This window comes from Cydia fagiglandana, chromosome 3, assembly GCF_963556715.1.
Source record: "Cydia fagiglandana chromosome 3, ilCydFagi1.1, whole genome shotgun sequence".
In the NCBI taxonomy this organism is placed as follows: domain Eukaryota; kingdom Metazoa; phylum Arthropoda; class Insecta; order Lepidoptera; family Tortricidae; genus Cydia; species Cydia fagiglandana.
This window is the reverse complement of record NC_085934.1, coordinates 16,583,666-16,610,166: the sequence shown is the minus strand read 5'-3', so window position 1 is coordinate 16,610,166 and position 26,501 is coordinate 16,583,666. Positions and strand designations below refer to the sequence as shown.

The window sequence follows — 26,501 nt, the reverse complement described above, 5'->3', positions numbered from 1 at the left end:
ATTATTATAAATTGTACAACAGAGCGGCTACCGCGAAAACCGAAATTCAAAAATTGCGGGGATCTTTCTCTTTTACTCCAACGAAGGCGTAATTAGAGTGACAGAGAAAAATCCCCGCAATTTGCGAACTTCGATTTTCGCGGTTATAGCCCAGGACTTAATCGCCGCGTATTTAAGTTTTAAAATTTAGAATAGAATAGAACAGGAAGCGTTTATTCGTGACTAAAAATTTATAATAAAACAACAGGTAACATTTACCTCCGACGTTTCGAGAACGGCGTTGTCCCCGTGGTCTGGGAGAATACCACACTCCCCTAATGAATTTAAACAGTATGTTGCTAGGTAGACGTATTTTTGCAAATATCATACACCCGTATGCATAGGACATGATACCTACAAAAAAATAGCATTATTTGTATAACCTATGCACACAGATAAAAACAATGTGCCCTTGCGGCACGCTGACCCAGTGAAGTTGTAGGTAAAATCGATGAAGAGTGCAACCGGGTAAACACTAGCAGGCTTGTGTGTGTGCGGTAGCCCACTAAAACACGGCCTTGTTAAAACGAGGATCAGTCCTCAGTCGGCGAGGGACCGCGGTGCGCATGCCCGGCCGCACTGTTCCACGCAAGCGCACTCCCGCCTCGCAAACGAACACCTAGTGCAGATGAACAAGTGAACAAATCCTCAAAAAATAAGTTAACCACAAAACAAAACATGATAGGACCTTGTTAAAATCCTAGGGGCCAAATTAGTGTAAGTGTTTCTGATGTGCAAGCTGGTGGGCACCTTTGTGTTGCTGCTGCTGCTATCACTGGATTCCCGGGATTGCTCGGCCAGTAGTCAAGATGACAAAATCACACTCAATAGGTAAGAAAAACTATTATCACTTAATCTCGTGATCGTGAACTGCTAGGATAGGAACAGGAAATCGGGTTATAACTTATTTTTTTTTTATTAAATTAGTTACCATATTCGTGACTGGCAGGATGTTTCGTATTTGCCAGAAGATAGTGGGCGGTACTGACAAAAATAGCTTTTGATGTACCTTTTAACAAATTTTGTTACCGTTGAATAGAATACCTATGAATTTTAAGTAAACGCTTTCATAATGTGCATAACCTACTGGTTAATATTGTGTGTATAGAAGTAAAAAATATAATTTGTTTGCAAACGTTATTAACTGAAATTTACTGTCACGCCATATGTGCCAAGACAATATCTAATTAAATAAAGGTATTAACGATTTGATGTTGGTTTAGCGTGCAACATTGGGCAGTCAAGCTTGGCTCAGAACTTAGCTCGTTCGGCGAAGTTATTACCAGGAAGAAAAGGGTTCAGGAGGTAGGTAACACAATACACTATGATTGCAATAATTTCAGAGCGTTTACCAACTTTAAATTCATAAACTACTTTTATGTTTCAGAGCTTCAAATCGGCTCAAATAGAATCTCGTGATGGCGAAAAACTTGTGCAAAGTATGGCCGATGATATCCGCGCGATGATGGAACTCAAAGTCAGTGCCGTAAAACGGATAGTCGAAGCGGCAGAAAACATGGCATTTGACAAACAGAGCGAGCCTGTGCCGGAAGACTACCAGTTCTACAACAGCAAGGAGATGGACGAGCCTTACGACGAAGTGTCAATCACTACAACAGCGGAGCCGGATTTTAATCTTGAGAACTGGATTGTGCGACCACCAACTAAAAGTGCTCATCTGCAATTAAATGCACACTTTTACAACATCCCTGTCAATACTAACTTTAGTAGCGTACACGTTCCAACGAACGTCTACGCTTGGGGTAAGTTCAATTATATTATTTTTTATTTGTAAGGTTTTAATTTAAGTGTTTGTTTTAAAAATGAATACTTACCTATGTCCCACTGCTGGACAAAGGCCTCCCCGCTCGATCTCCATCCGTCCTGGTTTTGAGCGATCTCCGGTATAAACAGTAACTGTGATTTGTTGTGTTAGTAATAGTTTAATATTAACCACCATCCTTTTAAGCTTAGAATAAATTTAAAAGTGGAAAAATTACTGTCTTGGATGAGACTTGAACTCACGGCCTCTGAGGCCGTATCCAGAGGCCGTGAGTTCAAGTCTCACCCAAGACAGTAATTTTTCCACTTTTAAATTTATTCTAAGCTTAATAGCATCGTTCGCAGACGTTTCTGCTTGTTAAAAATTAAAATCACCATCCTTTTAATTTAGCGGACGGCGTTATCAAAGGAATCCATTGGTCTGAAGGGCTGGACACACATTTCATCAATAATTACCAAAGTGATCCCACGCTTTCTTGGCAATATTTTGGAAGTTCTACTGGGTTCATGAGACATTATCCAGGTAACACAATTGAGGAATACTATTTTTAGTCTAATTATAATCACATTTAATATTTTTTGTTTCAAAATATAGTGATGAGATTATTACTTTCTTACTGTGTACCTAATGTAACTGGACTGCAATACTCTTTGCTAACCACAACACGACATAATTTGTCTACAAAACGCAATCAGCTACAAGCTACGGCGTAGCGGTAGCGCTACAAGATGAGTTTCACTACATAGATTGTCTTTAACCTAGTTATACAGGAAACGATCATTTTTTATCAATGCAGCAACCAGCAAGAAACTAACAGGCCAATTGGAACATACACTGATATAAGAATGACATCTAAATGATGTCATTCAGTTATCGTGCATTTGGCTCGTACTTGTGCGTACAAATATTAGCACAAGTGAGACGCATGATGATAACTGAATAACATCATTTAAATATTATTCTGATATCATTGTACGTTCGAATCGGCCTGTAAGATCAAACCACTGACAAAAAATTGTTCGCTAGTTTCTGCAAAACTATAACCAAGAAAACTATAATCTTTCTCTTGCAGCAATGAAATGGAGAGCTGATCCTGTCGACATTTACGACTGTCGCACGAGAGCTTGGTACATGGAAGCAGCGGCTAGTCCCAAAGATGTAGTCATTTTAGTTGACCGTAGTGGTTCGATGACTGGCCAGCGAAGAGACATCGCCAAACACGTTGTCACCAACATATTGGATACCCTAGGCAATAATGATTTTGTCAACGTTATGACTTTTGCTGACACTGTTGAAGAAATAGTTCCATGCTTTGAAGACTCTTTGGTCCAGGTAAATAATTTTAAGGACCTTTTATGGAGAAATCACAGAAAAATATGGACATTATAATATATTCATTTATCTTTTTTAGGCGACAATGGGAAATTTAAGAGAATTGAAGTTAGGATTGGACAACTTTGAAACAATGGAGATAGCAAACTTTTCGGCAGCCTTAACGAGAGCTTTTGAGCTTTTAGAAATTTACAGAAATAATAGTGGAGGCGCCAACTGTAACCAGGTAAGCAAAAAATCATTATTGCGTTCTCGGTGGCAATTTGTTTGAAGAATTATTTACAGGTGTACAACTTTCAAATTCTGAATAAAAAAATGTCAATTAATTATAAGTTCTCACCTTATTAATTGTGACATTAAATGCTAACTTTATCGTTTGTCGTAGGCTATAATGCTGGTTACCGATGGCGTCCCATACAACTATAAGGAGCTATTCGAGAAATACAACTGGAAATATGACACCCCTGTCAGGGTTTTCACGTACCTGATAGGGCGTGAGGTAAAGGTAGTACCACTTTCAGGTTATTACTGTGTGTCGTAGCCATTGTGCGACCTGCATAATGCCTTCCTTGTGGTACAGTGTACACCTTGAATGTGGTACCGACGTTCTTACTAACTCTTGATCTGTACCTTATGCATGTTTCTTGTATCCTCTTAGGTAGTACCACTTTCAGGTTTTTACTGTGTGTCGTAGCCATTGTGCGACCTGCATAATGCCTTCCTTGTGGTACAGTGTAGCTACACCTTGAATGTGGTACCGACGTTCTAACTAAGTCTTGATCTGTACCTTTTGCATGTTTCTTGTATCCTCTCAGATTTTATCTTGCTTGAGCTTTTAGTGCAGTGGTTGTACAGTGGTAGATGCGTTTTGTGTTATGGTTTGGTTGTGTGTTTTATATGTTAAACCAGATAATCATCCCTAATTGGTTAATCATACCTAACTGGTGATATAATATGTACTTAGTTAAAATTCGTTTTTAGTATAACCGTAGCGTAGCCATGTTAAGTATAGGTACTATATGAGAAAACAAGTGGTAGAATTTATAAAGTACTTATTTACTACGTTAAGCATGAGTTTCGGAATATGTTTATACAATCATATATTATTTAATTTTATTTATTAAAATTATATTCATGTCTTATCAAGCGCAGCTATTGGTATTAAGTTCTATTTACAGGCGGAATTTGTTATACCTTACAATGGTAAGGTTAAGTTAGAATATAAATATATTACATTCAAATACATGTACATTTTCGTTAATATTTATACAACATAATATACCTATATTTTTGAATGATGATGAATGTACTACTTATTTAATAGCGCAGTCGGTCAATAGTTTAATTATATTAACATTTTTTTTGGAATGCCGGTATAAACATATATTAAACACAAAAGCTACCGAAGAGCACTGACATCGATTCACTAGAGACACGAAACACAGAGCACTCTCATGAGATCCATATATGTAGGTAAATCGAAATACGCGGTTACGAGATTGAAAAAATTATAAGATAAAATACTGCAATGAATCTATTTAACTCAATGTATTGCTATCAAGAGTACAAAATAATCTTTGCAATGAAAACAACTACTTATATCGCTCTTGACCGCGAAATTTCCGTTGAAACCCGTTTTTTTTAATTTTATATTTATATTTGGAGATTTCGTTTAGGTGGCGGACGTACGGGAAGTGAAATGGATGGCGTGCGCGAACCGAGGATTCTACGTACACCTCAGCACGCTAGCGGAGGTGCGCGAGCGCGTGCTAGAGCACGTCAACGTGCTGGCACGCCCGCTTGTGCTTCAGCGAGAGACACACCCCGTTGTCTGGACTCCTGTTTACGCTAATGTTACGGTACCATCATACGATTTCATTAAAACGTTGAATTTAGTTTAGTTTTTATCTCAAAATCAAATATTACAATAACAACACCTACAGACCTTACTAACCTTGAGCCAACTTCGACAGGATCCCAAGGTCGCAGATTATTTATGGGAGCAACGAGAAAGAGCTGAGCAGAAGGAACGGTTTATGAGCCAACGACGCGATAAAACTCACTTCAACTCTGAAACAGAACAAAATCGCAGATGGAAAATAACTCAGGTAAAAGACAAATTCTTCTTATTAATGGGCTTTCCTAAATTTTTGGAATCTTTTTGCCAATCTATCTTCCTAGCTAATCCAGGATGAGATTTTCGCGTACGATTTAGCCAGAAAAATCAGTTTTGGGAAGTCCTAAATTACAATAATTGGCACCCGAAGTACAGAAGTGTTTAGATAGATAAGTAGGTACATTGTGCTGAAGAGGATTCCAATAGTAAGATCAAAGAGAATCGAGTATAGTGTCATTGTTGTGATAAATAGGTGTGGTATAATAAAATGGTTTTAAAAGGGCTTTACTGGGACTTTGAATGTTTCAGATGAAACAGGGCCAGTACAGCGAACTCGGTAACTCTCAGTATCAACTGATGACATCAGTATCAATGCCAGTGTACGATCTACGGCACAACGAGGTGAGTGTGTATCTGTAATATCTATATTTAGGTGTTAGCATTTTTTAAATTACTATATCCAGGTTTGAGAAAGCGACCAACAACATCAGATGTTTGAAATTGAAAATTGCATTAATCTGTTGTTCTCTTTCTCAACCCCAACAATTCAATGGTCCAAAAAAATGATGCTGTATTTTCCGAAATTCTGATTAACCCTCATGCATGATCAGTAACAAATGTATCTCTTGTTTAAATCTCCAGAAGATTGTTTCCAGATTGGTTACATTTCCTACTAATTGGCCGTAAGATCTGTCTCTTTATCAACTTCTATCTTTACTATTATCTTCGTAAACTTGATGTATTATCATAACCTGAATATATTTTAATAATATTCCGTTTTGTTTGATGGTTTCCCCTCAGAACATCACAGAGAATGTACTGATAAATGAAGCTTACTGGGTATCAGTTACGAAAGAGGTACTACACTTAGAAAGTTTTGATGATTTAATGTAAACTTTTGCAAGATACAAGAGAGTTTTTATGATTTAGTTTTGGATTCCAGTAACGGTAAAGTCTTATTTGGCCCCGTTAGCGATGCATCTGTCCTCGATAGATGTCGACCGCGCGACCGCGCGGCCGCCCGCGCGGCCGCACGGGCGGCGGCGGCGCGGGCCCCGGGCCGTCAGCCCGCCGAGCGCGACTCGATGTGTTGTTCGACCCCTGGCTTAGTAGTATAGTAGTTTTCTACTAGTCGTAGGCGTAGACCACTAGGGTGTTATGATCAACTTTTCTATCAATTATTGAATTAATTATTTTTGTGCAAGAGTTATGATTATATATTATATTACACACACTGTCTAATCAATAAACCGTATTTGTGCCTGATTTAGTGATGTCTTCGTAGAGACATTTTAATGATTGACTTGTGCTACGAAACGTAAATGTAAATATTTTTAAATGAGTTTGATTCCGCCCGACATATATGACTCGAATGGGGCTTTTGTTACTTGAGTATCTATTCAGTTTGAAGTGCTATTTTCTTCATATTAACATGACTTTTGAGACTCGACATTAAATTAGTGTATATAAAAGTCTTCTCGTTGATCGAGGAGACCTTTTGATTTTAGTGCAGGTTCTTATAATGCATTTATCTGTTATTACATTTTATTGCATTCGTACGTCCACAACCAATCGCAGTCCGTAGAGGAGAACGGCCAAAAGGAGGTAGGCCACGCTATCATAGCATTACTATACCTGTGTGGACGGATGAAAGGGAAGCGCGGGGGACTCTTATCGGCTGCGAGCCCGAAAGCCAGACGCGGAGTGGCCTCGCGGCCTCCCGGCCTTCTAGCCTGGCCCTTTGCGTCTGTTATCCTACCCTCACTTTACGCACACAACTTTTCTTCTTCTAATTTCAAACCGAAGCTACCGATAAGAGACCACCAAAACTAATATCAAAATTTATTTACAACATTTCTAAACAATTATTGGTACCAAATAACACTTCCTATGAAATTCATACATGTTTACACATTGCCATGTCTTATTTTGTCGCATTAATAATTTAAATAATGTCAACAGATTCTGACAAGGATTCAGTTAGAGAAGTTTAAAGGTTACTTGACTACCGGCTACAGAAACGGTAGTGGGATTCTAGTATAAAGTGTAGAATATAAATTCCTACATTAACATTATTATTATATATAGTAGAAATTGCTAGAACCTGTAACAATTAAAATTGTTAATTAGAATCCTTAAACTAACATAGTTGTTGTGTACATAACAGTACATAAAGTGACTTAGAGGGGCGTAGTTGCTACATACAGTCGCCGCAGTCTCGCTACAGCCGAGCAAACTTTAAATATTTTATAGTAGAGTAGGTTTAACAGCTAGAAATGCTAAATATGGTCATGTAGCTAGATTGATTTTGAATTATTTATTGAATAAGTATTTGAAATACTGTTTTTTATATTTTCATAGCGTTTTTTGGTACTTTATTAGATCTAGAGTAAAGAATAATTTTAGTGTTTATATGAGATGAGGTTGGAGAGTTAAATATTTAGTTATAATTTCTGCCGATATGTAATAAATAGCTGTTTTTAAATATTATTCTGAATGAACGGATGAGTTTTTAAGCGTGTGATGAATCTTTCAGATGCGTATAGCTAGATTGTTGGGAGTGGCGGGGACAGATGTGGCTCTGTCCGAGATACAAGCATTGATGACACCTTACAAGGTACGTATTTAAACAATTATGCTAAAATTTATTCTTGTATTTAACCCAGTACATTATATATGCAGATTACTTGTTCTTTGCCATGTGATGTTTTCAACATTAAAATAATTCAATATAAATAATTAAAAGCGGACATGAAACATAAACTATTCAGGTTGTCAAACTTTGTTAGAAAGCTGCTCCAAGCAAATTCGCTAAGAACAAACAAATGCTTACAATCATGATCAAATTGGTCATTAATAGTTTTCAGTTTTCACACTTTTCACTCATGGCATGGCAGTCATGGCGTTTTCAATATTTTTTTGCATTCAATTTATCGATTCAATCCAATCCCCTCATAATTATATTTATGGCTATTTTTGATGTCTCAGATCGGAGTTAACGGGTACGCCTTCATAGTGACGAACAACGGGTACATTTTGATTCATCCTGATTTGAGGCCTGTGGTAAGTAATGAGTAATAATAATTTAACATAACAAGATAAGTTTAGGGCTGCTGGTAGATCAACTAACTCTTAACGTTACCCACAACAGGTACCTAAATTTTTTTATGTGCGTATATATACTTCCTGGAATATAAATATAACTACAAGAAGGAAGGAATTGTTAATTAGTTTTGTTAGGTTCACACACACACTTATTTTGGCAGTTATTTAGTGTAAGACATAAAAAGAAAAAGATTAAAATAAATAAAATAAATAAATATTGGTGGACGTCTTACACAGATCAACCTAGCCCCAAACTAAGCAAAGATGTGAGCAACCTAAGATTGAAACATTTATTGATGTAAAGATTGATAGGTTCTTACCTTCATATAAAAATAAGTTTTACTCATGTGAGTAAAAATGTTTGTTTTCAGTACCAACAAATATTAAAACCAAGTTACAACAGCGTGGATATGATTGAGGTTGAACTTTTTGACGATGACAGAGGCCCACGAAACTTCAGCAAAGAACTAACTGCGGTAAATAATTTGCATGGTAGTAATAATTAAACTCAAACACTACCAACCACTAAGAACAACATATACAAAAAATGTTTTCGAGCAAAAGTGTGCATTTTGGATCAACCCACACAAATATATGTCCCCATTTGTATACCTATGACAGTATTAATTTCTACTGTTTTCTGCTTCAGCTTCGCCAAGAAATTATAGACCAAAGAACTGGAAACAAGATCATGAATGTGAAGTACCATATGGACGATATGGTAAGGCAACAGTGCAAATTAACGATAAAATGTTTCAACAAAACTACATGTCACTAGAACCTTATCTTTTTCTTTAGAAAAGAGCATCCAGAGCTAAAAAGCATTACTTTTGGACTGGCATCAGCGAGTCCCCGTTCACCCTTGTGGTGGCCATTCCGGAGAACTATGGCCGTCATAGGATCACACCACCTCCTAATGACGACATCCATCGCCTCTCGCTCACATTCAAGAACATATCGGCTCAGCAGTTCCTTTTGGACAAGTGGAGCGTCCATCCTGACTGGTAAGACAACGGCCAACAAGACTTGGTCGGTCTTGAATCGGCTGTCGAAATTTAACCTCTAGCCGCCCAAACGTCAAAACTTGCCTGGAAAAATACAATCTTGATTTGTCAAAAATAAGGTTCAAATTAGAATGGAACAGGAGACCTTTTTATAGGTTTCTGGGCGGCTAGAGGTCATGAAAATTTTAAGGCTGGATCACAGTCCAATTAACGGCATTGTTTCACTAGTCAAGACACAATAATAATATAAAAATTTAGCCTATATACGCAGTGGGACTGCTGGGCACAGGCCTCCTCTCAAGCACGAGAGGGTTTTAGGCTATATTCCCCACGCTGGCCCAATGCGGGTTGGGGACTTACACCTACACCATTATATTTCTTCGCGGATGTATGCAGGTTTCCTCACGATGTATATAGTTAATATTAATTAAATATATAAATGATTAAATAAATATTATAGGACAATTTTACACATATCGACCTAGTCCCACAGTAAGCTCAATAAGGCTTGTGTTGTGGGTACTAGACGACGATATATAATATACACATATATATAAATACTTATATAGATAGAAAGTTCCATAACTCACGAACAAATATTGTGATGAACACACAAATAAATGCCCTTACCAGGATTCGAACCCGGGACCTCCTATAATTTATATTTTAAATACTGGAAGGAAAGATATAGGTATACAAGTTAATCATAATAATTATAGTAGCATATTATAGCATTTTATCATCGAAAACAAAATAATACATAATAGTTATTTTAAATACTGGAAGGAAAGATATAGGTATACAAGTTAATCATAATAATTATAGTAGCATATTATAGCATTTTATCATCGAAAACAAAATAATACATAATAGTTGTGTTTAGTTGTGTTTTGCCTGGTGGGTATATATATGATGTCGTTTCAGGCTGTACTGTCGTCACTACGAACGTTCGTTTTCATCTCCCGAAGAAGAGCTATCTTACTTTTTGGAACGAGTAGCGCGGCCGGGCTGGCGCTGGCCCGCCAAGCCCCGGCCTCCTGAACACCACAAGAACAAGGGACACGAGCGACACAACGGTACCCTCACTACTAAGTTTACTCCAAACCTACTATAAAATGAAATCAAAATTTAACTTAGCATATCATATGAATCATATCATTTAAAATCTATTTAAAAATTGTAGTAAATGTTCTCAAGATTTTTGTATCAGGCACTCTTTGTTACCATGTGTAGAGACGAGCATATTTTTTTATCCCATTTGTAACAAAATGATATGGTAGTGTGTGAACTTAGCAGCATATCAGTTTGTGAAATTCCATAGTATTGGTTTTCGGGGTAAAAATGCCAGAACTATTGCTAAAAAGTATCAGGAACTCTAGAACTACGGTGCATGCTAATAGAACTCCAATAAAAACGTGATCTGCTAGACTTTGATATGCCAACTTCACAGACATAAAGAGATACTGATATAAAAGGAGAATTGACATTAAAGTAGTAAATCGTAATACATTTAAACGAAGTAGGTATAGTCAGAAATATGTACAGTCACCACACGGGATTGTTATGGCATTTAGGGTTCTTGCTAAATTGGAAATTCTATAGCGTAAGTATTGAACAACCAATTTAGCTAGGAACCTAAATAGCGCAACAATCGCAGAGCGTGGTGGTAAATGCTACAAATCGGCTTCTTTTAATAGTAGCGGAAAGTATGGATGACCTAAATTATATTCTCATTGAACAGACGCATTTATTTGTCAGGAACCTCAGATGGGCGCGAGCGCACGAAGGCTTCTAACAGTACCCCTCGGAATGAGTATTATTGTAAGTGATTGTATGATATAAATTTTAATATATATATATTTAATGTAAGTGATAAAAATTCATTATAATAGGACAGCCGAAACTTAGGCAGCAGCTTGTGCAACCCGGGGATATATCATGAAAGAGTGTAAAATCTTTCATATACCCATATGAAAGATATAAGTCTAAGTATAAGATATAAGATAAGTATAAGATTTTGTGTCATTTTGTGTGTCCCATTTGAAGCCCCCTCTACACTCGCGTTCACGGCTTCGCGCCGCGATTCATGCACGAGTGTGGAGGGGAATGTTAAGTACAAGTAATTAATGTAACGAATGTTTTTAAGGCGACCACGGATTAATGCAAGCCCTAGTATATGACGCTATCAACACGGCCTGGTTCAACAAAAGCATTACGGAATCTGCATCCAACGAAACCGCGTAAGTATACCTACATTAATTTATCATACAATTTGCAAGCTATGTATATTCAGAAGTGCACTACACTGATTCATATGCATAAAAAGTCTAATATGCGGTTACACTAGTTTGATTAGATAAAATAATATATTATACTTGTAAATTTCACTCCTTATTTTCCCCAATTTAGTGTTCACTTACTAAAAATATAACTTACACTGCACATCCATTTTATGTTGGTTTTCGCCTGGATAGCCCATTGACAAAAGTGATTGGATTATTGCCGAGGTAAAGTACATACAATGAAATGTTATTCTTTCGGTTTACTCTAAAAAACATGGTGACTTTTAAGAAATGCTTTACTCTCCGTCCAATAAATTCTAGTGACCTTTGATTCTTAAAACATTTTTAAGGCCAAAGCTAATATGATTACATACCGTTAATAAATACGAAAATTATTAGTTTAGGTCAAATTTTCTTTGTAACAAATGTAACAATACGCTGTCTTAACCTTTGGAACGCTAATTTAAATATACCTTCTGGCTGCACACTTAATTCTTGTATTGTACAGTCAACGGTAAAAATATGGGTGTACAAATCATTTCAAAAATATGTCCCATAACTCTTATGTCAGTGAATTAAGAACTATGGGAAATATTTTTGAGTAAGTTGTCTAAACCCATATTTTTACCGTTGACTGTAAGGCAGAAGGCACCAACAGTTGGAAAAGTTGTCGTTATTAATTTATTGTAGAAAACATGCCGATTTTAGTTTAGCGTTCAAAAGGCTAGGATGAATTATAGCAAACCAAGGATTGTAAGTACCTATTATTTATAGTTTAAAAATAGATAGTAAGTTCAAGCAGCTTGGATGGAGTAAGTATAAGTAATATAGGTACATATCGTCGCCGTAGAGCGAAAAGTCACCAAATCGTTCATTGGTCATTTTTGGTTATGAGGGTTTAAAGAAAAAATAATTTAAAAAAAATTTACTGAAATTATCTTAAGATAAAATTGTGGTTTTATATGTGTTTATTCATTGGAAACTGCTATTCTTTGGGCTCAAAATGGATTTATATTATTCACACTAACGATTTAGGAGCTATAGGCGATAATTAATTTTTGCCCTTAAATATTACACCTTAATTATGACTTAGTGATTTTTTGAACGAAGTTATTGATTTTTTGCCCACATTTTAGTGCGTCTAGATTTAACTAAGTAAAGTTAGTCGTATTATGACTGTTGTGATAAAGTGAAAATACGTGTTAGTTAAAAACTACTTACTGTAATATTTTTTTGGATTCTGCTTAATTTAAGGATCAAATGAAATCACGTCATTTAAAATTATGCGAAAACTTTATTAAAACAAATCAAATTAAAATGGACTACAAATCAAATAAAGTTGACCTACAAATCAAATTAAAAGGACTGAACACAGCAGATGCTGGAGCTGACTCATACAAATATTTCTTCTGAAATAAGTCCTCAATCTCCAATGTCTATGTTGCTTCTTTGTCTTCCAGGGTAGCTAAAAAATTCTGAAATAGATGCAACTAATTAGTTACTAAGCCAATTTGCGGTTAAGTTGGATTAGTTACGTTTAAGGGATGATCACGTTAGAACGAGGGCTTAACGAGTCCAGGCCGTTAACAATGCGCACTGAAGAAAATACCACCCTATTACAATCGCATGTCGTCGGCCTGGACCGTTCTCGGGCCGGACACAGCACGTTACCGTTCTAGCGTGAGTCATCTTTAAACCAGTACGGTTACCATCAGTTTGTCACTGACATAAACGCCGTCGAGAACGTAATTTACTTTCTATACATCCCGTTTGCACTAATATGCGAGTGCGAGCGAGATGTATAGAAAGTAAATTACGTTCTCGACGGCGTTTATGTCAGTGACAAACTGATGGTAACCGTACTGGACCTCATTTAGCATGATGCGTAATATCAAGTGGTGCATGACATGCTCTTATGTATGCGAAATGATTGTTGATGATCGCTTTAATGATGATGCACCTCAGACTCTCACCTTTATGTGTTTATTTTATTGTATGCTTCTTTAAAAATTAACAGCTAATATATTTATATATGTATTATGTTCGCGTGCAAAGAGAGTTGAAACGCATGCTAGCGTTACACATCAGCACACAGCTTCCATACGGCTAAAATAGTCGAATTAAGAATAGTGCTTCCGTGGTACATAATGACAATGACATTATTTTTAAATAAAAGAAAGTATAACTATAAAAAGTTATCACCGTTTTCAGCACTATGACATAATTCGGTAATCGGTTAGTGATATTGATGATAAAAACACAGGCTTGTTAAACACACAACACAATGCAGGCAACACCAAGTACGGTCACGAAATTTAATTTACAGTAGGTACATATGGTGCTACATTACCGCACTAGTGCGATAATAAGCACATTACGTAACTATGTCAAAAATTTGACGGGCCATATTATGTACTGTAAAACGTTATACGATACACGTGCGAAAAGGTAATTCGCAACTCGTGTCGATTTAAAACACTCCTTTCGGTCTTGTTTTAATTTATCGCCACTCGTTTCGCATTTCCTCTTTTCTGCACTTGCAATGCAGCGTAATGTAGGTACTATTCTTCCACACTTCGTACCTTTGTCACAGTGACAAGTTGACAACCAATAATGAAAGCCGCCAGTCATGTTGTTCTCACTGTGACAAGGTACGAAGTGTGGAAGGAATTAAATTTCGTGACCGTACAATCATCTTAAATACGGATTATTATATTTTAGTAAATAATTGAGTAAACATGTAATGGTTATTGTAGTACGAGTATGTAAAAAAGCATTTTGTTATTAGGCACACACACCCACAAGCTTTAGTAATCACACCGATATAACAAAATTTTACTTTTTTCGTTCCACATAATCCTGTTCCTTTTAGCTTACCCCATACAAGTACTCGTACTTCTAAACTTGAATCTATGAAATAGCATTTCATTTTATAAACAGTTTTTGATAAAAAAAAATGACAATAAAATAACAAACTGACACCAAAAACACTTACCTCGTTATCCAAATCATCTTTCTTTTTTATCAAATCCAAGCGCGTGTCGTACTAAACTTAATCTCGGTACACGCAATTATTATGTAGCAAACAGTAACTACACGTAACTAGCAAGCTACTGTTACACATGCTCTAAAGTATCATGCTAAAAAGCGTGCTATTAGTATGCTCAATACGAGCATGCTTATGAGCAGTTTACATTTGCTAGCAATAGGTATGCTAGTTTTAAGTTTGCTCCTGAATAAGCATGCTCAAAGCAAACACTCCAATACACATGCCATTTTATAGCGTGCTCTCTCGCTCTCTGTCGGTTCAAATAAAGCCATGGACAATCAAACAGCTATCCGTATAGAGCTGAATAAGATCATCCTTTTGCTGGCGATGCAATGCATCCAGAAGCTTATATCAGCTCGACAAAAAAAGAAAAGAAATAGAAAGATTTGGGTCCGTGATTGGATATCTAGCAGACAGGACTTCGGAGCAAGTGCTCAATTGCTTACAGAAATGCGAATAGAAGATGCTGCGGGTTATAAAAATTATTTGCGGATGCTACCGCATCAATTTGACTTTTTACTCTCTCAAGTTGAAAGCGCTATACAGAAACAAGATACTAGCATGATCAATAAGCAAACCTGTTCACACGCGCTAAAAGCACTCCCCCCTCCCCCCCTCCATCCGCGCTGCAGGTAGCATGACCAAAAATCGCACGACCGTTGATTTTTGAGTAAACTCAAAATGAGCATGCTCATTATTAGCAATGTTTCGACAAACATACTACTAAGTAGCACTTGCTCAATAGTGGCATGCTTTCGTGCTAGTAATCAGCATGTGTAACAGTAGCTTCACTGTCGGCTCATGCGCAACTACTTACTGGCAGGTCGACGCGGCGGAGCGGAGGGAGCCGCAGCGGTCGGTATCGGTGCGGAGGACTGCGGTACTGGGCGAAAAGTCACCAACTTGCGAGCGAATTTCAATCAAATCACGTCGACGTACAGTACAGTCTTTGTTGTAAAATTAATTAAATATGATTAATTATTGTATTATATATTTTTTTGTAGGGCAAAACTCATTAAAATTGTATAATTAATTATCGCTTTGGTTAAATGATATACATTGCCTTACAACTTTGAATAAAAAATAACTAAATAGAGTTAGTTAATTTTCGCTTTCACACTTTTGACATACCAGGTATTCAAAAAGTAACTAAGTAAATTAAGTGACTTTTTGAATGAGGTTCTTCGTGGTTAAATAGTTTAGTAATACTTAGGGAAAAAATAACTAAAATGACTTAGGTACGCTCCTAAATAAGTTACAAGAAGTTTAAAAATGTATAACGGAATTAGGTATTTTTCGACTAAAATATTGAATCCCAAGTGAGTTTTTAGTTAGTTCTTTAACTTTGTAAAATTGATACTATGATCTCTATTGCTACCGCAATAAGACTGAAATTTGGAGAAAAAAAATGCGATTTTGATGACATTACTAAGTCAATTTTGGCCATTTTGTGATTTGGTGACTTTTCGCTCTACGGCGACGATATATTTGTTTAACAAGAAAGCAAAGTTGTTGTTTAACCCCTGTGCTAAAACTTACAAAGAGGAACCCCGAGCGTTACGAGGGTTCCAAGGATGTGAACATTGAACAATCTTTGTTACTGAATTTGTAAATGTTAATTTTTCCACCACACCAACTCAAAGAAAATTGTGGTTTCAATCATAAAACCAATCTAATCAAAATTAATGCTATTAAACATTGTCATTCGGAATCATCACTTATCCAGATTCCCAGTTAATATTTTTTAGAGTTAACGCTGGAAATCTCAACTAAATACCCTACTATAAGTTATTAAGTTACATAACTAGAAACTGATGACCCCACAGTCAAACTTAAGTTTTGCGGGGCTATGACTATTTTTAAGGGTACCTCTGTATTTCTATTAAATAAATGAATATTGAATAAGTGATTAACTGTCCCCCCACAGCAAAAATTCAAGCCACAACAACGCCCTAATTTGTATCTCATTGTTTACATGCAGGCTGAAGTTCATCGAACGATTCGGATACATCGTGGCGTTTATGGCTACACACAGCGGACTCACCAGGTGGCAGACTCATCCCCCCAGAGAACACGAAAACAGCAGCGATACTAGGTGGGTAGTCGCTTCAAATAATGTATTTTTGTACAAACTTAAACGCTGTGGCAAAATATGTCAGTCGAGAAGGCGCATTATCCAGACTTACCAAACCCAAAATCTCGTACCAATACCCTAATGTACGAAGTTGGTTACCTGGCCAACTAAGTAATTCATTTTTCAACCTCAACCTATCGTTTTAAATCAATGTCCGACAGAGAATTTGACACATATTTTCATTCATTTCGCTATTACTATCACAGATTCGAGTTCGGAAAGCAATGGCCACGAGCGATCGACGAGGTCTGGTATCGGCGGGCGGTCGAGCAGCACTACGTCGACCCTCTGAGCTACGTATACAGTGTGGAGATGAACACAGAGAAGGTCCCCTTGAACGTGAGCGCGGCGGTGGTTACGGCGGCCCACGCGGTGTTCCACGGGGACGGCCACAGGAAGGCGCCTGCTGCCGTCGTCGGCTACCAGTTCCAGCACGACCGCCTTGCTGAGTGGTTCTTCAATATCACAGCTACGGTAAGACGCACACACCACTAGACGGACACAGTGTGGAGATGAATACAGAGAAGGTCCCGTTGAACGTGAGCGGGCCGGTGGTCACGGCGGCCCACGCGGTGTTCCACGGGGAAGGCCACAGGAAGGCGCCTGCTGCGGTCGTCGGCTACCAGTTCCAGCACGACCGCCTCGCTGAATGGTTCTTCAATATCACAGCTACGGTAAGACGCACACACCAATAGTGCATAGTACAATCATACACACATTGATAAATAATTCAATTCTATGGGCGCTGGAACTAACAGCAGTCAACGTGAATCATATTACTACTGCGTGCTGTGTGTCTCCTACGTTTTCATAATTTATAGTTCTTGCTTACACACATGGCACGACAATTTGATAATCATATGTAGGTATGTACTTAGAATGACAAAATGTTTAAAGGCATAACTATTATGTTATTTCAGTGTGATAACAACAAAGGATGCTGCGCATCAAATGCATGGGATTGCTTTTTGGTTGACAGCAATGGATGGATTATTGTCAGCGAAGACGGCAACCATACAGGACTGTTTTTCGGCAAGGTACCTATAAATACAGCTATTAAATGGATAGGTATTATTTCAGAAGTGCATGCCACATGACTCGAGTTCGAGCTGCCAAATCAAGCTAGAAACAAAACAAACGACTGTCTTTAATGGTTGATCTCTTAAATTTCTTAAAAAATGGAGTATTTAATGCTTGCGTTGAAAAAGCACAAAACTGCTCAAACTTTTAAGACTTGCACCAACAACATGAAAATCAAATTTTCACAGGCTGTCACAAGCCTCTCATCCAAGCGGCCAACATTTATTCTACCTACCTATAATTTCTACCTTCCTTACAGATTCGACCAGATATCATGACAAGACTCGTTGAAGATGAAGTGTATAAGACCATACACATAGTGGACTATCAAGCGGTTTGTTTCAGAGAAAAGAAGACAACTAACCCTGCAGCCACGCTTCTTACGGTAAGATAATGACAATAAATTTGGCTTTCACGCTACTTCACACTCTTTCCAGCCTAACCTATCGAAAGGATCAAACAAAATATCCCATCATTGGAATTAAGATGACCGTACAAGTACAACGAAAATATATAAATCTTAATGGTAATCAGGATTAGGTTCTTTGAGTCCATGAAGATTAACTAAGATTAACTACAGTGTTTTATTAAGTTATGTAAGTATAACAAAAAGATGACATTGTTGCAGCCATTGGAAAATGTGCGTCTTGTCCTGGCGTGGTTCCTCGCGACAAGCGTTTGGCTCTACAATACAATTACAGTAGGTTTGGCTCAGGGCTCTGTCTACACATTCGACGACGGTAAGTCTGTTTCTAACCTCTCACTGTTGTCTGTGTCTTAACAACCATCGCCGTAATTATAAACAATGTGTTACCCTTTATCAAGAATATAAACCATGGAGTGCTCGATGTTGTGAATGACAGAATATGCGATTAAATGTTGCCCTTCTACGTTGTCGGCATGTACTGTGCAATTCCGCATGACGACGAGCCACAATGTGATACACCTACATTATATGCTAAGGCGACCTATAAATCCATCGTGCTTGTCAATATTGCCTAAAGTGCATGACTGGTTATAGCATTAAAATATTTATGACAGTTTTTAGTAAGTATAGAAACAAAAGCCGACAGCCTGAAGAATATATTTCGTCGTGACATAACACTTCAACTTTTCTATATATACACACAGCACAAGAGTCGTATGCATGGGGATTCTCACCAGCTCAAGACGCGAAAGATTTAGCTGTTCTATCCATTATGTAGTATCAAAATTATAGAATGGAGTCAACAATTGGTTTCTAGTTGAGTTGTACAAAAGTAGTAACGACTCCATCTTGTTTTCAGAGAATGTTACACCCACCGGTGAGTGATAGACCGAGCACAGTAGAAGGTGTCGTCGTGGATAGAGTGCTATTCTAATGATATTACCCCCGGAATGTGCATGATCCTCATAGTTAACATCTCAATATTTGAGAATATCCTCCGTCGTATTTGATTCAACTCGTCCAACGTCAACACAATTGATTGCGGAAGTAATATTTCGTATAATTTTGTGAGATACCCAACATTTAATAAGAGAGGCTGATTATGATTAGTAGGTTTCAAGTTCAGTTTATACCACTCGATCCTTACAGACGTATATACATCACCCATCATTTGAAACATTTAGGATAAGAATAAAGATAACATCTGCATGCTGATCAAAATATGCTTGTGAATCAGCTTTTGTGGTCATAATTATGTAATAATCTGGTAGGTGCAATAACTTGTCGTTATGTATATGTGTGACTTTTTCTTATTTTATTTTATAATTATTATAATACGCTTTACCTTTATATATTCATATACAGCTTTTGTCCTATTCAATTTGTCTGTTGTTTTACAAAATTTAGTTATCATACTCGTATCGCCTATAACTATGTAATTAATATTTTCCATAAGTACCTAAATTATGTATTTCTCTGCCTAATTTTGATTTAATTTTTAAATATTCGCCAGCATGTCTTTCTCGACTTATAATTTGATTGTCTATTTATAAATATATCGATGTATTAGGTCGCTGTCTGGATTGCATGGGATTCTTAGAAAAAATATAATCATCTGACCCTGAACATTGTTTATACAGTGGCGTACCAGAATTACGAGAACGACGAAGAAACTGACGACCCGTTCCTGACGAAGCCGCCAACGGCACGAGTCGAGCGTGACTTCGAGAAGCTGGTACTTATCAACAGGACACGACCGACGCCGTGCGACAGGGAGATGTACCTCTACCAACTCGACTACTCTAACTTAAACGAGAAACTTAACAAGCCTTTGAAAGAGTGCGATCGACCGTTCTACGTCCAGTTAGTAAACTTCACAAACATGCTGCTTGTGGTGGTGGATGCCAACTGTCCGAAGGAGGAAGGTTCAGTGTTCTCCGTGGAGCCGACCGAGGTTCTGTACAACGAAACGCTGCCGTGTTTGAAGCACATACATCCGCTGTACAGGAAGCAGCCGGTTTCCTGCATCCGCAGCCATCCCGAGGTAAGAGGGCCAATTTCATTTGATTTGTATTACCATAAAGGACAAACTGTTGTTAATCAATACTGATACGACTGATGTGTGGGCATACCGCATAAGTCTGTAGACAACATGAGAATGTTTCAAATATACCGAAATATAGATAGTCCCACACGGGCGGAGCTGCGGGTAAAAAGTATAAAGCGCAACTGGAAGTACGATTATCTAGTTCTTGTTAAGAAACTGTATTTGTATGGTGCATGGTATTTGACATTGATAGTGTCTTGTGACGACTACCGGCCGTTTAAGTAATTTACTAAATGAAAACGCTAAAAGACACAATGTTTGAGAAACCTCAGTTATTTTTATACTGTTGATGATACCTGTTAGTTCATTGATGATTTCTTTTTTATTCCAGGAGAGTAACATTGACATGTGCGGGCGCGCGAGCATACCTGGCAGGAATATGTTCTGGATACCCCTGGCAGTAGTCTCCATTTATACATATTTGTAGAATTTATCCTTGACTGGAATTGCCCTAAATTTAAATGTCCAAAGCCCTTTGTATTTTATACGGATGTAACGCGCACCACTTAATTCAGCACGTCTATCTCGTCTTGCCGCGACTCGTGCGACTTTATGAGCGAGACACAGCGATCGGACCTTTCGTTCCCTCCTATGGTTGCCGCCGCCGCCGGTCGCGCAATGTCGTGGCTGGGCCGTATGTGTCAAGTCGCGCTTGGTATGAAAAAGCGCGAGCTGGGTCAGGATAATACATGCTAGACATAAGGGGACGGTTTTAAATTTATTGTGTTGATTAGTATATGTCATGTTACGAGTAGGGAATGCAAATCGGTTATTTCTTGTATGGAAATAATCGGTTTTTAACCGAAACCGCGGTTATTTCCATACAAAAAATAACCGATTTGCATTCTTTAGTTACGAGTTTTATTTTAAAAGATCGGCATTAAGGGCATTTTTTTCTTTTATCAACTTATACGAATTTATTGGAGTATTTACAAGTTTTTACAATAAATTTATTAAAAATTATAACATCCTCACCCAATAAAAAAGTCATTACAATCTTTTCAACATTTAATGTATAGTCTTCATTACCTACTCATTATGCAGATGTGGAAATTTATTTGGTAACTCTATAAAATTTTGTTGTAATTCAAGATGGATAAACATTATTTTTAGAACTAGTAGTAGCCACTGTTACATGTCATTCCCACATATCAGATATACTTAGTGATAATGTGTTTATTCATAGTGTTAAATTCAATGTCTTTTAAAGAAACTAGCTAATTTCATGCTCCCAATGTGCCACAAGGAACATGACTAGTGAAAGAGTATATTTAATTGTCACCAGTAGCCTTCCCACTAGTTTGACACTAACATATCCGCGAACGTCAGCGTAAGTTAATTTCTGTACATATCGCTCGCACTAATATGCCAGTACGTGAAAGATGCATAGAAAGTAGGTTACGCACTAGCAAATATGTCACTGTCAGGAGTGTCAGGTTAGGTCAAACTCGTGGTAAGGCTACAGAGTTAACAGATTGTTTTTAATTTTAGTATTAATCATTACCATTACTTTCAGTGGCAACAATGATTGTGAATAACTGATTACGGTTTGGGGGGTGGTAAATAATGAAATGAATGTAAATATAAGATAGTTAGCTTTTCAACAAATTGGAACAAACCCATATATGTTCTAGCTATGTGAAATATACGTATACATATATGTGAACGTTTTATGTTAAATGTTAAGTTTATTCTAGTCTTCAGTAATTAAATGAATAAATATTGTACATTAAGTTTACAAGTTCTGAGAGATTGGTCGGCGTTTCCGTCCTGTACCCGTACCACGAGTCACTGACAGTGTCAACACTGACATATAAGCTAACGTCTACTTTCTATACATCTCGCTCGCACTAATACATACATCAGTACCAGCGAGATGCATAGATAGTAAGTTATTTAGATGTTAGTGTATACGTCAGTGTTGACACTATCAGTGACTCGTGGTAAGGGTACAGTCGCCATCAGATATATTGGAGCGGCCACGGTGCTCACAAGATATTTAGATCACAAGATAACACGCCTCTATTATCAAGGCGTTAGATTGCGTGTTCAGATATTGTGAACACCTTGGCCGCTCCGATATATCTGATGGCGACTGTACTAGTAAATTTGTAATATTCCTTGACACTAAGATTGAATTTTCTTTTAAAAATTGTCTGTTCAATTTTTCTTGAATGTTGCAAAAGCCAGCTTGGACAGTGAATTGGATTTGGTAAATATTTTATAATAATGAATTTGTGTCAATAATTATTTCACATTTTATAACAAAGATATAGGTTGCATCACATCTGAAACTGCATATAATTACCACTTGTTTCCCTAGCAACTGTTGCAACCACTATAATATACTAATACAATAAATACCTAATTATTACAATAAATATAAAATTATTATATTTATGATGTGAAATAATTATTTACAATTTCAATAGATATTTTAAACTGAGAAAATATTATGTTACTCAATGTATTAAATACTTACAGTCATATTTCTATTTGTAAGAATATATTTTAGTAGGTATATAGTAAAATACATATTTGAATCTCTGTCATAAAGAAATGTGCTTATTTATTTCCTTGAAATGAAATGTGATTGTTAATTTGGTACAAAATAAATATTTGTTGTTTTGGTTTAAAAGCATTTTTAATTAACTAATATTATCAACAGAATCTATTGTCTACAGCAGTGGTCGGCAACAAGCGGCCCACGAACCTCTCACTTGCGGCCCGCGAGCACCCCTGGCTATTTTGTATGTAATATTGTCAAACAACAATGTCTGCTAATGCTAAATAACAAAAGTGTGGCCCGCACCAACCTCCTTAACTACTATGTGGCCCTTGGCTGCTAACAGGTTGCCGACCACTGGTCTACAGTAAATTAAATTAAATGACTTACAATCTAACTGGTAGAAGCTTCCTCCTGCCCGTATTTCTTATTGAATTCCTCTATTTCACTCACAACAGTTTGGTACTGTGCCTCTCGCAGTAAAGATTCCTGGAGCTCTTCGAGGAGGTCACCCCCCTCCATGAAGGCCTTGAGGTTGTGCACCGTACCGCCGCCCGGGCGGTGCTCGGTCACTCTATCTTGAGGATAGTTGTAGGTTCTGATTTTTTCATTTCTATTGCTTGACCCGACCTGTAATAGAATAAATAAGCAGTCTACAAAAATATACAACACCTGTGACAAACAGTACCCCTACTGCGGTGATCCCAAAGTGTCTTTGTTTACGAATTCAGGTATTTGGCCTTATTTATACCTGGCAAGAAAAACTTGTGTGCCTAGAATTAAATTTGATCATTGGTAAATGTGACAATAAATCTTGAAAACGGTTCATATTATCATTAATCTTCAAGAAATATATAGGAATGTTATACAAAGAATCAAGTCACTAATAAAATAATAAATATTTGATTATTTCTTCAATGAATAGTAATACTAACCTGGGATTTCCTCTCTGCATTGATTTTTGATGTCAGTTCTTCTTGCTGCTTCTGTAGCAAGAGTGTCCTCAGTTTCTGCATAGCAATTTCTCTATTTTTTATCTGCGACCGTCCCTCCTGACAGTCCACAACAGTGCCAGTCGGCAGGTGTGTGATGCGAACAGCACTGTCCGTAGTATTCACATGCTGTCCCCCCGCACCACTTGCACGCTTAGTTTCAATTGAAATATCCCTATCGGGTATATCTAGTTCAATCTCACTAGGTTGCGGCAAAACTGCTACCGACACTGTGCTAGTGTGTATTCGACCTCCCTTCTCTGTAGCAGGTATTCTTTGAACCCTGTGCACTCCGGCTTCAAGCTTCATGAGCTCTGGCACACCAATTCCTTTAATCAGCATGGAACCTTTTCTAATACCACCTATATCAGACTTTTCAATAGAAGCTATATTCACTTCCCACTCCTTAAAGTTTGCATATGCTTCATATAATTCGAAAAGCTCTCGGGCAAACAGCATGGCCTCTTGACCGCCCGCGCCGGCTGTGACTTCTAGCAGAATGCCACCCTCTGTTAAATATGGTTGAAATAAAACTGACTGGAGGTCATTGTCTACTTCCTTGAGACGTGAGAGATAAATCTGAGCCTCCTCCTTAACCATTTTCTTCATTTCATCATCTTGGTTCTCCTTTTTATTTAGTTCTTTGAGGTTTTCGATACTGTCAAACAAAGCTATCCTTTCCTCAAGAACTTGAACGATAGGCTTTATTTCACGGAGTCGTTGGATTTCTGCATCGTTGCGACGTGATTTGATTAATAGTTCTTCGTGTTCTAACAATAAACGTCTAAGATACTTTTGGACTGCTGGTTCGGATAACTTTAATAAATTTTCTGAAGAATAACATTGTCGGAGTAAAAGAGAATGTCTACCTGTTTTAAACAATGATCTTATTATTGACATTTTTGAAAGCAACATCACTGTTTATAGTATACTGCTGGATAATACTATCAATATAGTATCAGATAATTTAATTCTGAATTGTTTTAGGGCTAAAACTTTAAGGTTATAATTAGCTTTGATTGAATAAATTGTCACTGTCAAGTGTCAGTGTCACTTAACTTTTTTACAGGTACATTCAAGTATGTTTCCTTTGTTTTTTATGCAAAATATATTATGTTGATTTTATTTTTGATAATTATAATTGTGACGCTTAAATATTTAAAATTAACTAATTCTTGTACGCCTTATTTATTCTATATTTATTTGGTGTATGCTACGTTTTATACTGCCATCTACCGTTGAGTAGCATATCAATTAATAAGTTATTCTACCAACAGTCCTCAACAGATGGCATTAAAGTTAAAAAAAATTTTATTTCACTATTAAAGTGTAACAGATGGCAGTACAAGTGCGGACTACTCGCCACACCTCACCAAAATTTTAACCAACTATTTTGGCAGCACTGCATTAATTAGGTAAGTACTTAATTTAAGCCCTGCTGTTTGCCATGCCACGCTGTTTGCCCGAGAGCTTGTCGAATTATATGAATGATAGGTACTTATGCAAAATTTAAGGATTGGGAAGTAAATAATAACGTACCACATAAAGTTGGTCAAGATGATCTTGTCAGTAGAAAAAGGCGGCAAATTTGAAAAATGTAGGGGCGAAGGGACATCGTCTGATAGAAAAATTGATAATTTTATCGCAAAAATGCAACGTATTGTATTTACTTATATGTCAATGCGCGCATATGTGACAAAAAAATAAATGTATTACAGCGCTAATAAAAAATCGTGTCACAAAAATTAAAATCGTAGTGCGCGCTTGGCCTTAAGGGGCCCACTGATTAACAGTCCGCCGGACGGTATCGGCCTGTCAGTTGTTCGGAACTGTCAAAATATTGTTCTAACTGACAGGCCGACACCGTCCGGCGGACTGTTAATTAGTGGGCCCCTTAAGAGTCGAGCTACCAAAGTTGTAGGTACCTACTTGTACGAAGATGCAAAATACTGGCCATCAACATATTCGGTTTTCTTTGTGTCACATCTTTATAGTGTCAATCGCAAAATTTCATAAAACCAAGGAGAAAAAATAAATATCAACTGAATCAGCAGGCAATAGAAAAAAGTTCAGTTCAAAGCTCATAAGTTAAATATTATCGTATGTAGTTAAGTGATAACTACCTACTTTTAAAGCAAGCGCGTCCTGAGCAGGCCAGTAGACGTACCTATAAAAGTTATCACATCCTGACCTGCTAGCATGAGTTACGTTCTCGCGCGCGACTTCCATACTTACATATTGCGCCACTTCAAGTAGCTAACTCTTCTTCAACTCATGCTAGACAGGCAGGCCTATTCGGATTTCAAGATAATCACAAGATCTAGCGATGATTTAGAGATCAACTAGATCTACATTAGATATCGACTAGATGTGACTTGGATATCTAAGTCATAACTTGTCGAAATCGTTCGAGAGGACCTCCAGAATCGCGGAAACGTCAAATTTGACATATATCTATCTTACAAATATCTTTAAATTATCCATATCGTAATTTGTTGAAGTCTAGTAGAAATCTAATTCATTTTCCGAATCGAGCCGAGGGTCT

General features: G+C 37.3%; 2 protein-coding genes across 2 annotated transcripts; one reads left to right on the top strand and one right to left on the bottom strand.

Annotated features, from left to right (window-relative positions):
• Nucleotides 1-499: 499 nt before the first annotated feature.
• On the top strand, nt 500-23,100 carry LOC134680231 (voltage-dependent calcium channel subunit alpha-2/delta-3). Its single transcript, XM_063539319.1, has 28 exons — nt 500-870; nt 1,263-1,344; nt 1,427-1,802; nt 2,213-2,344; nt 2,895-3,154; nt 3,234-3,380; nt 3,540-3,659; nt 4,831-5,013; nt 5,128-5,262; nt 5,580-5,672; nt 6,072-6,128; nt 6,849-6,875; nt 7,807-7,887; nt 8,259-8,333; nt 8,747-8,851; nt 9,025-9,096; nt 9,174-9,379; nt 10,304-10,455; nt 11,138-11,200; nt 11,526-11,619; nt 16,692-16,805; nt 17,051-17,318; nt 17,765-17,881; nt 18,184-18,309; nt 18,553-18,664; nt 19,211-19,228; nt 19,992-20,395; nt 20,790-23,100. The coding sequence occupies exons 1-28, from the start codon at nt 770-772 to the stop codon at nt 20,883-20,885; spliced, it is 3,816 nt and encodes a 1,271-aa protein (XP_063395389.1). The 5' UTR covers nt 500-769; the 3' UTR covers nt 20,886-23,100.
• A 114-nt stretch (nt 23,101-23,214) lies between these two features.
• LOC134680230 (peptide chain release factor 1-like, mitochondrial) lies at nt 23,215-24,981 on the bottom strand. Its single transcript, XM_063539318.1, has 2 exons — nt 23,900-24,981; nt 23,215-23,594 (listed from the first exon to the last, which is right to left on the bottom strand). Exons 1-2 carry the CDS (start codon nt 24,869-24,871, stop codon nt 23,358-23,360), a joined length of 1,209 nt encoding a protein of 402 aa, XP_063395388.1. The 5' UTR covers nt 24,872-24,981; the 3' UTR covers nt 23,215-23,357.
• Between the last annotated feature and the right edge of the window lie 1,520 nt (nt 24,982-26,501).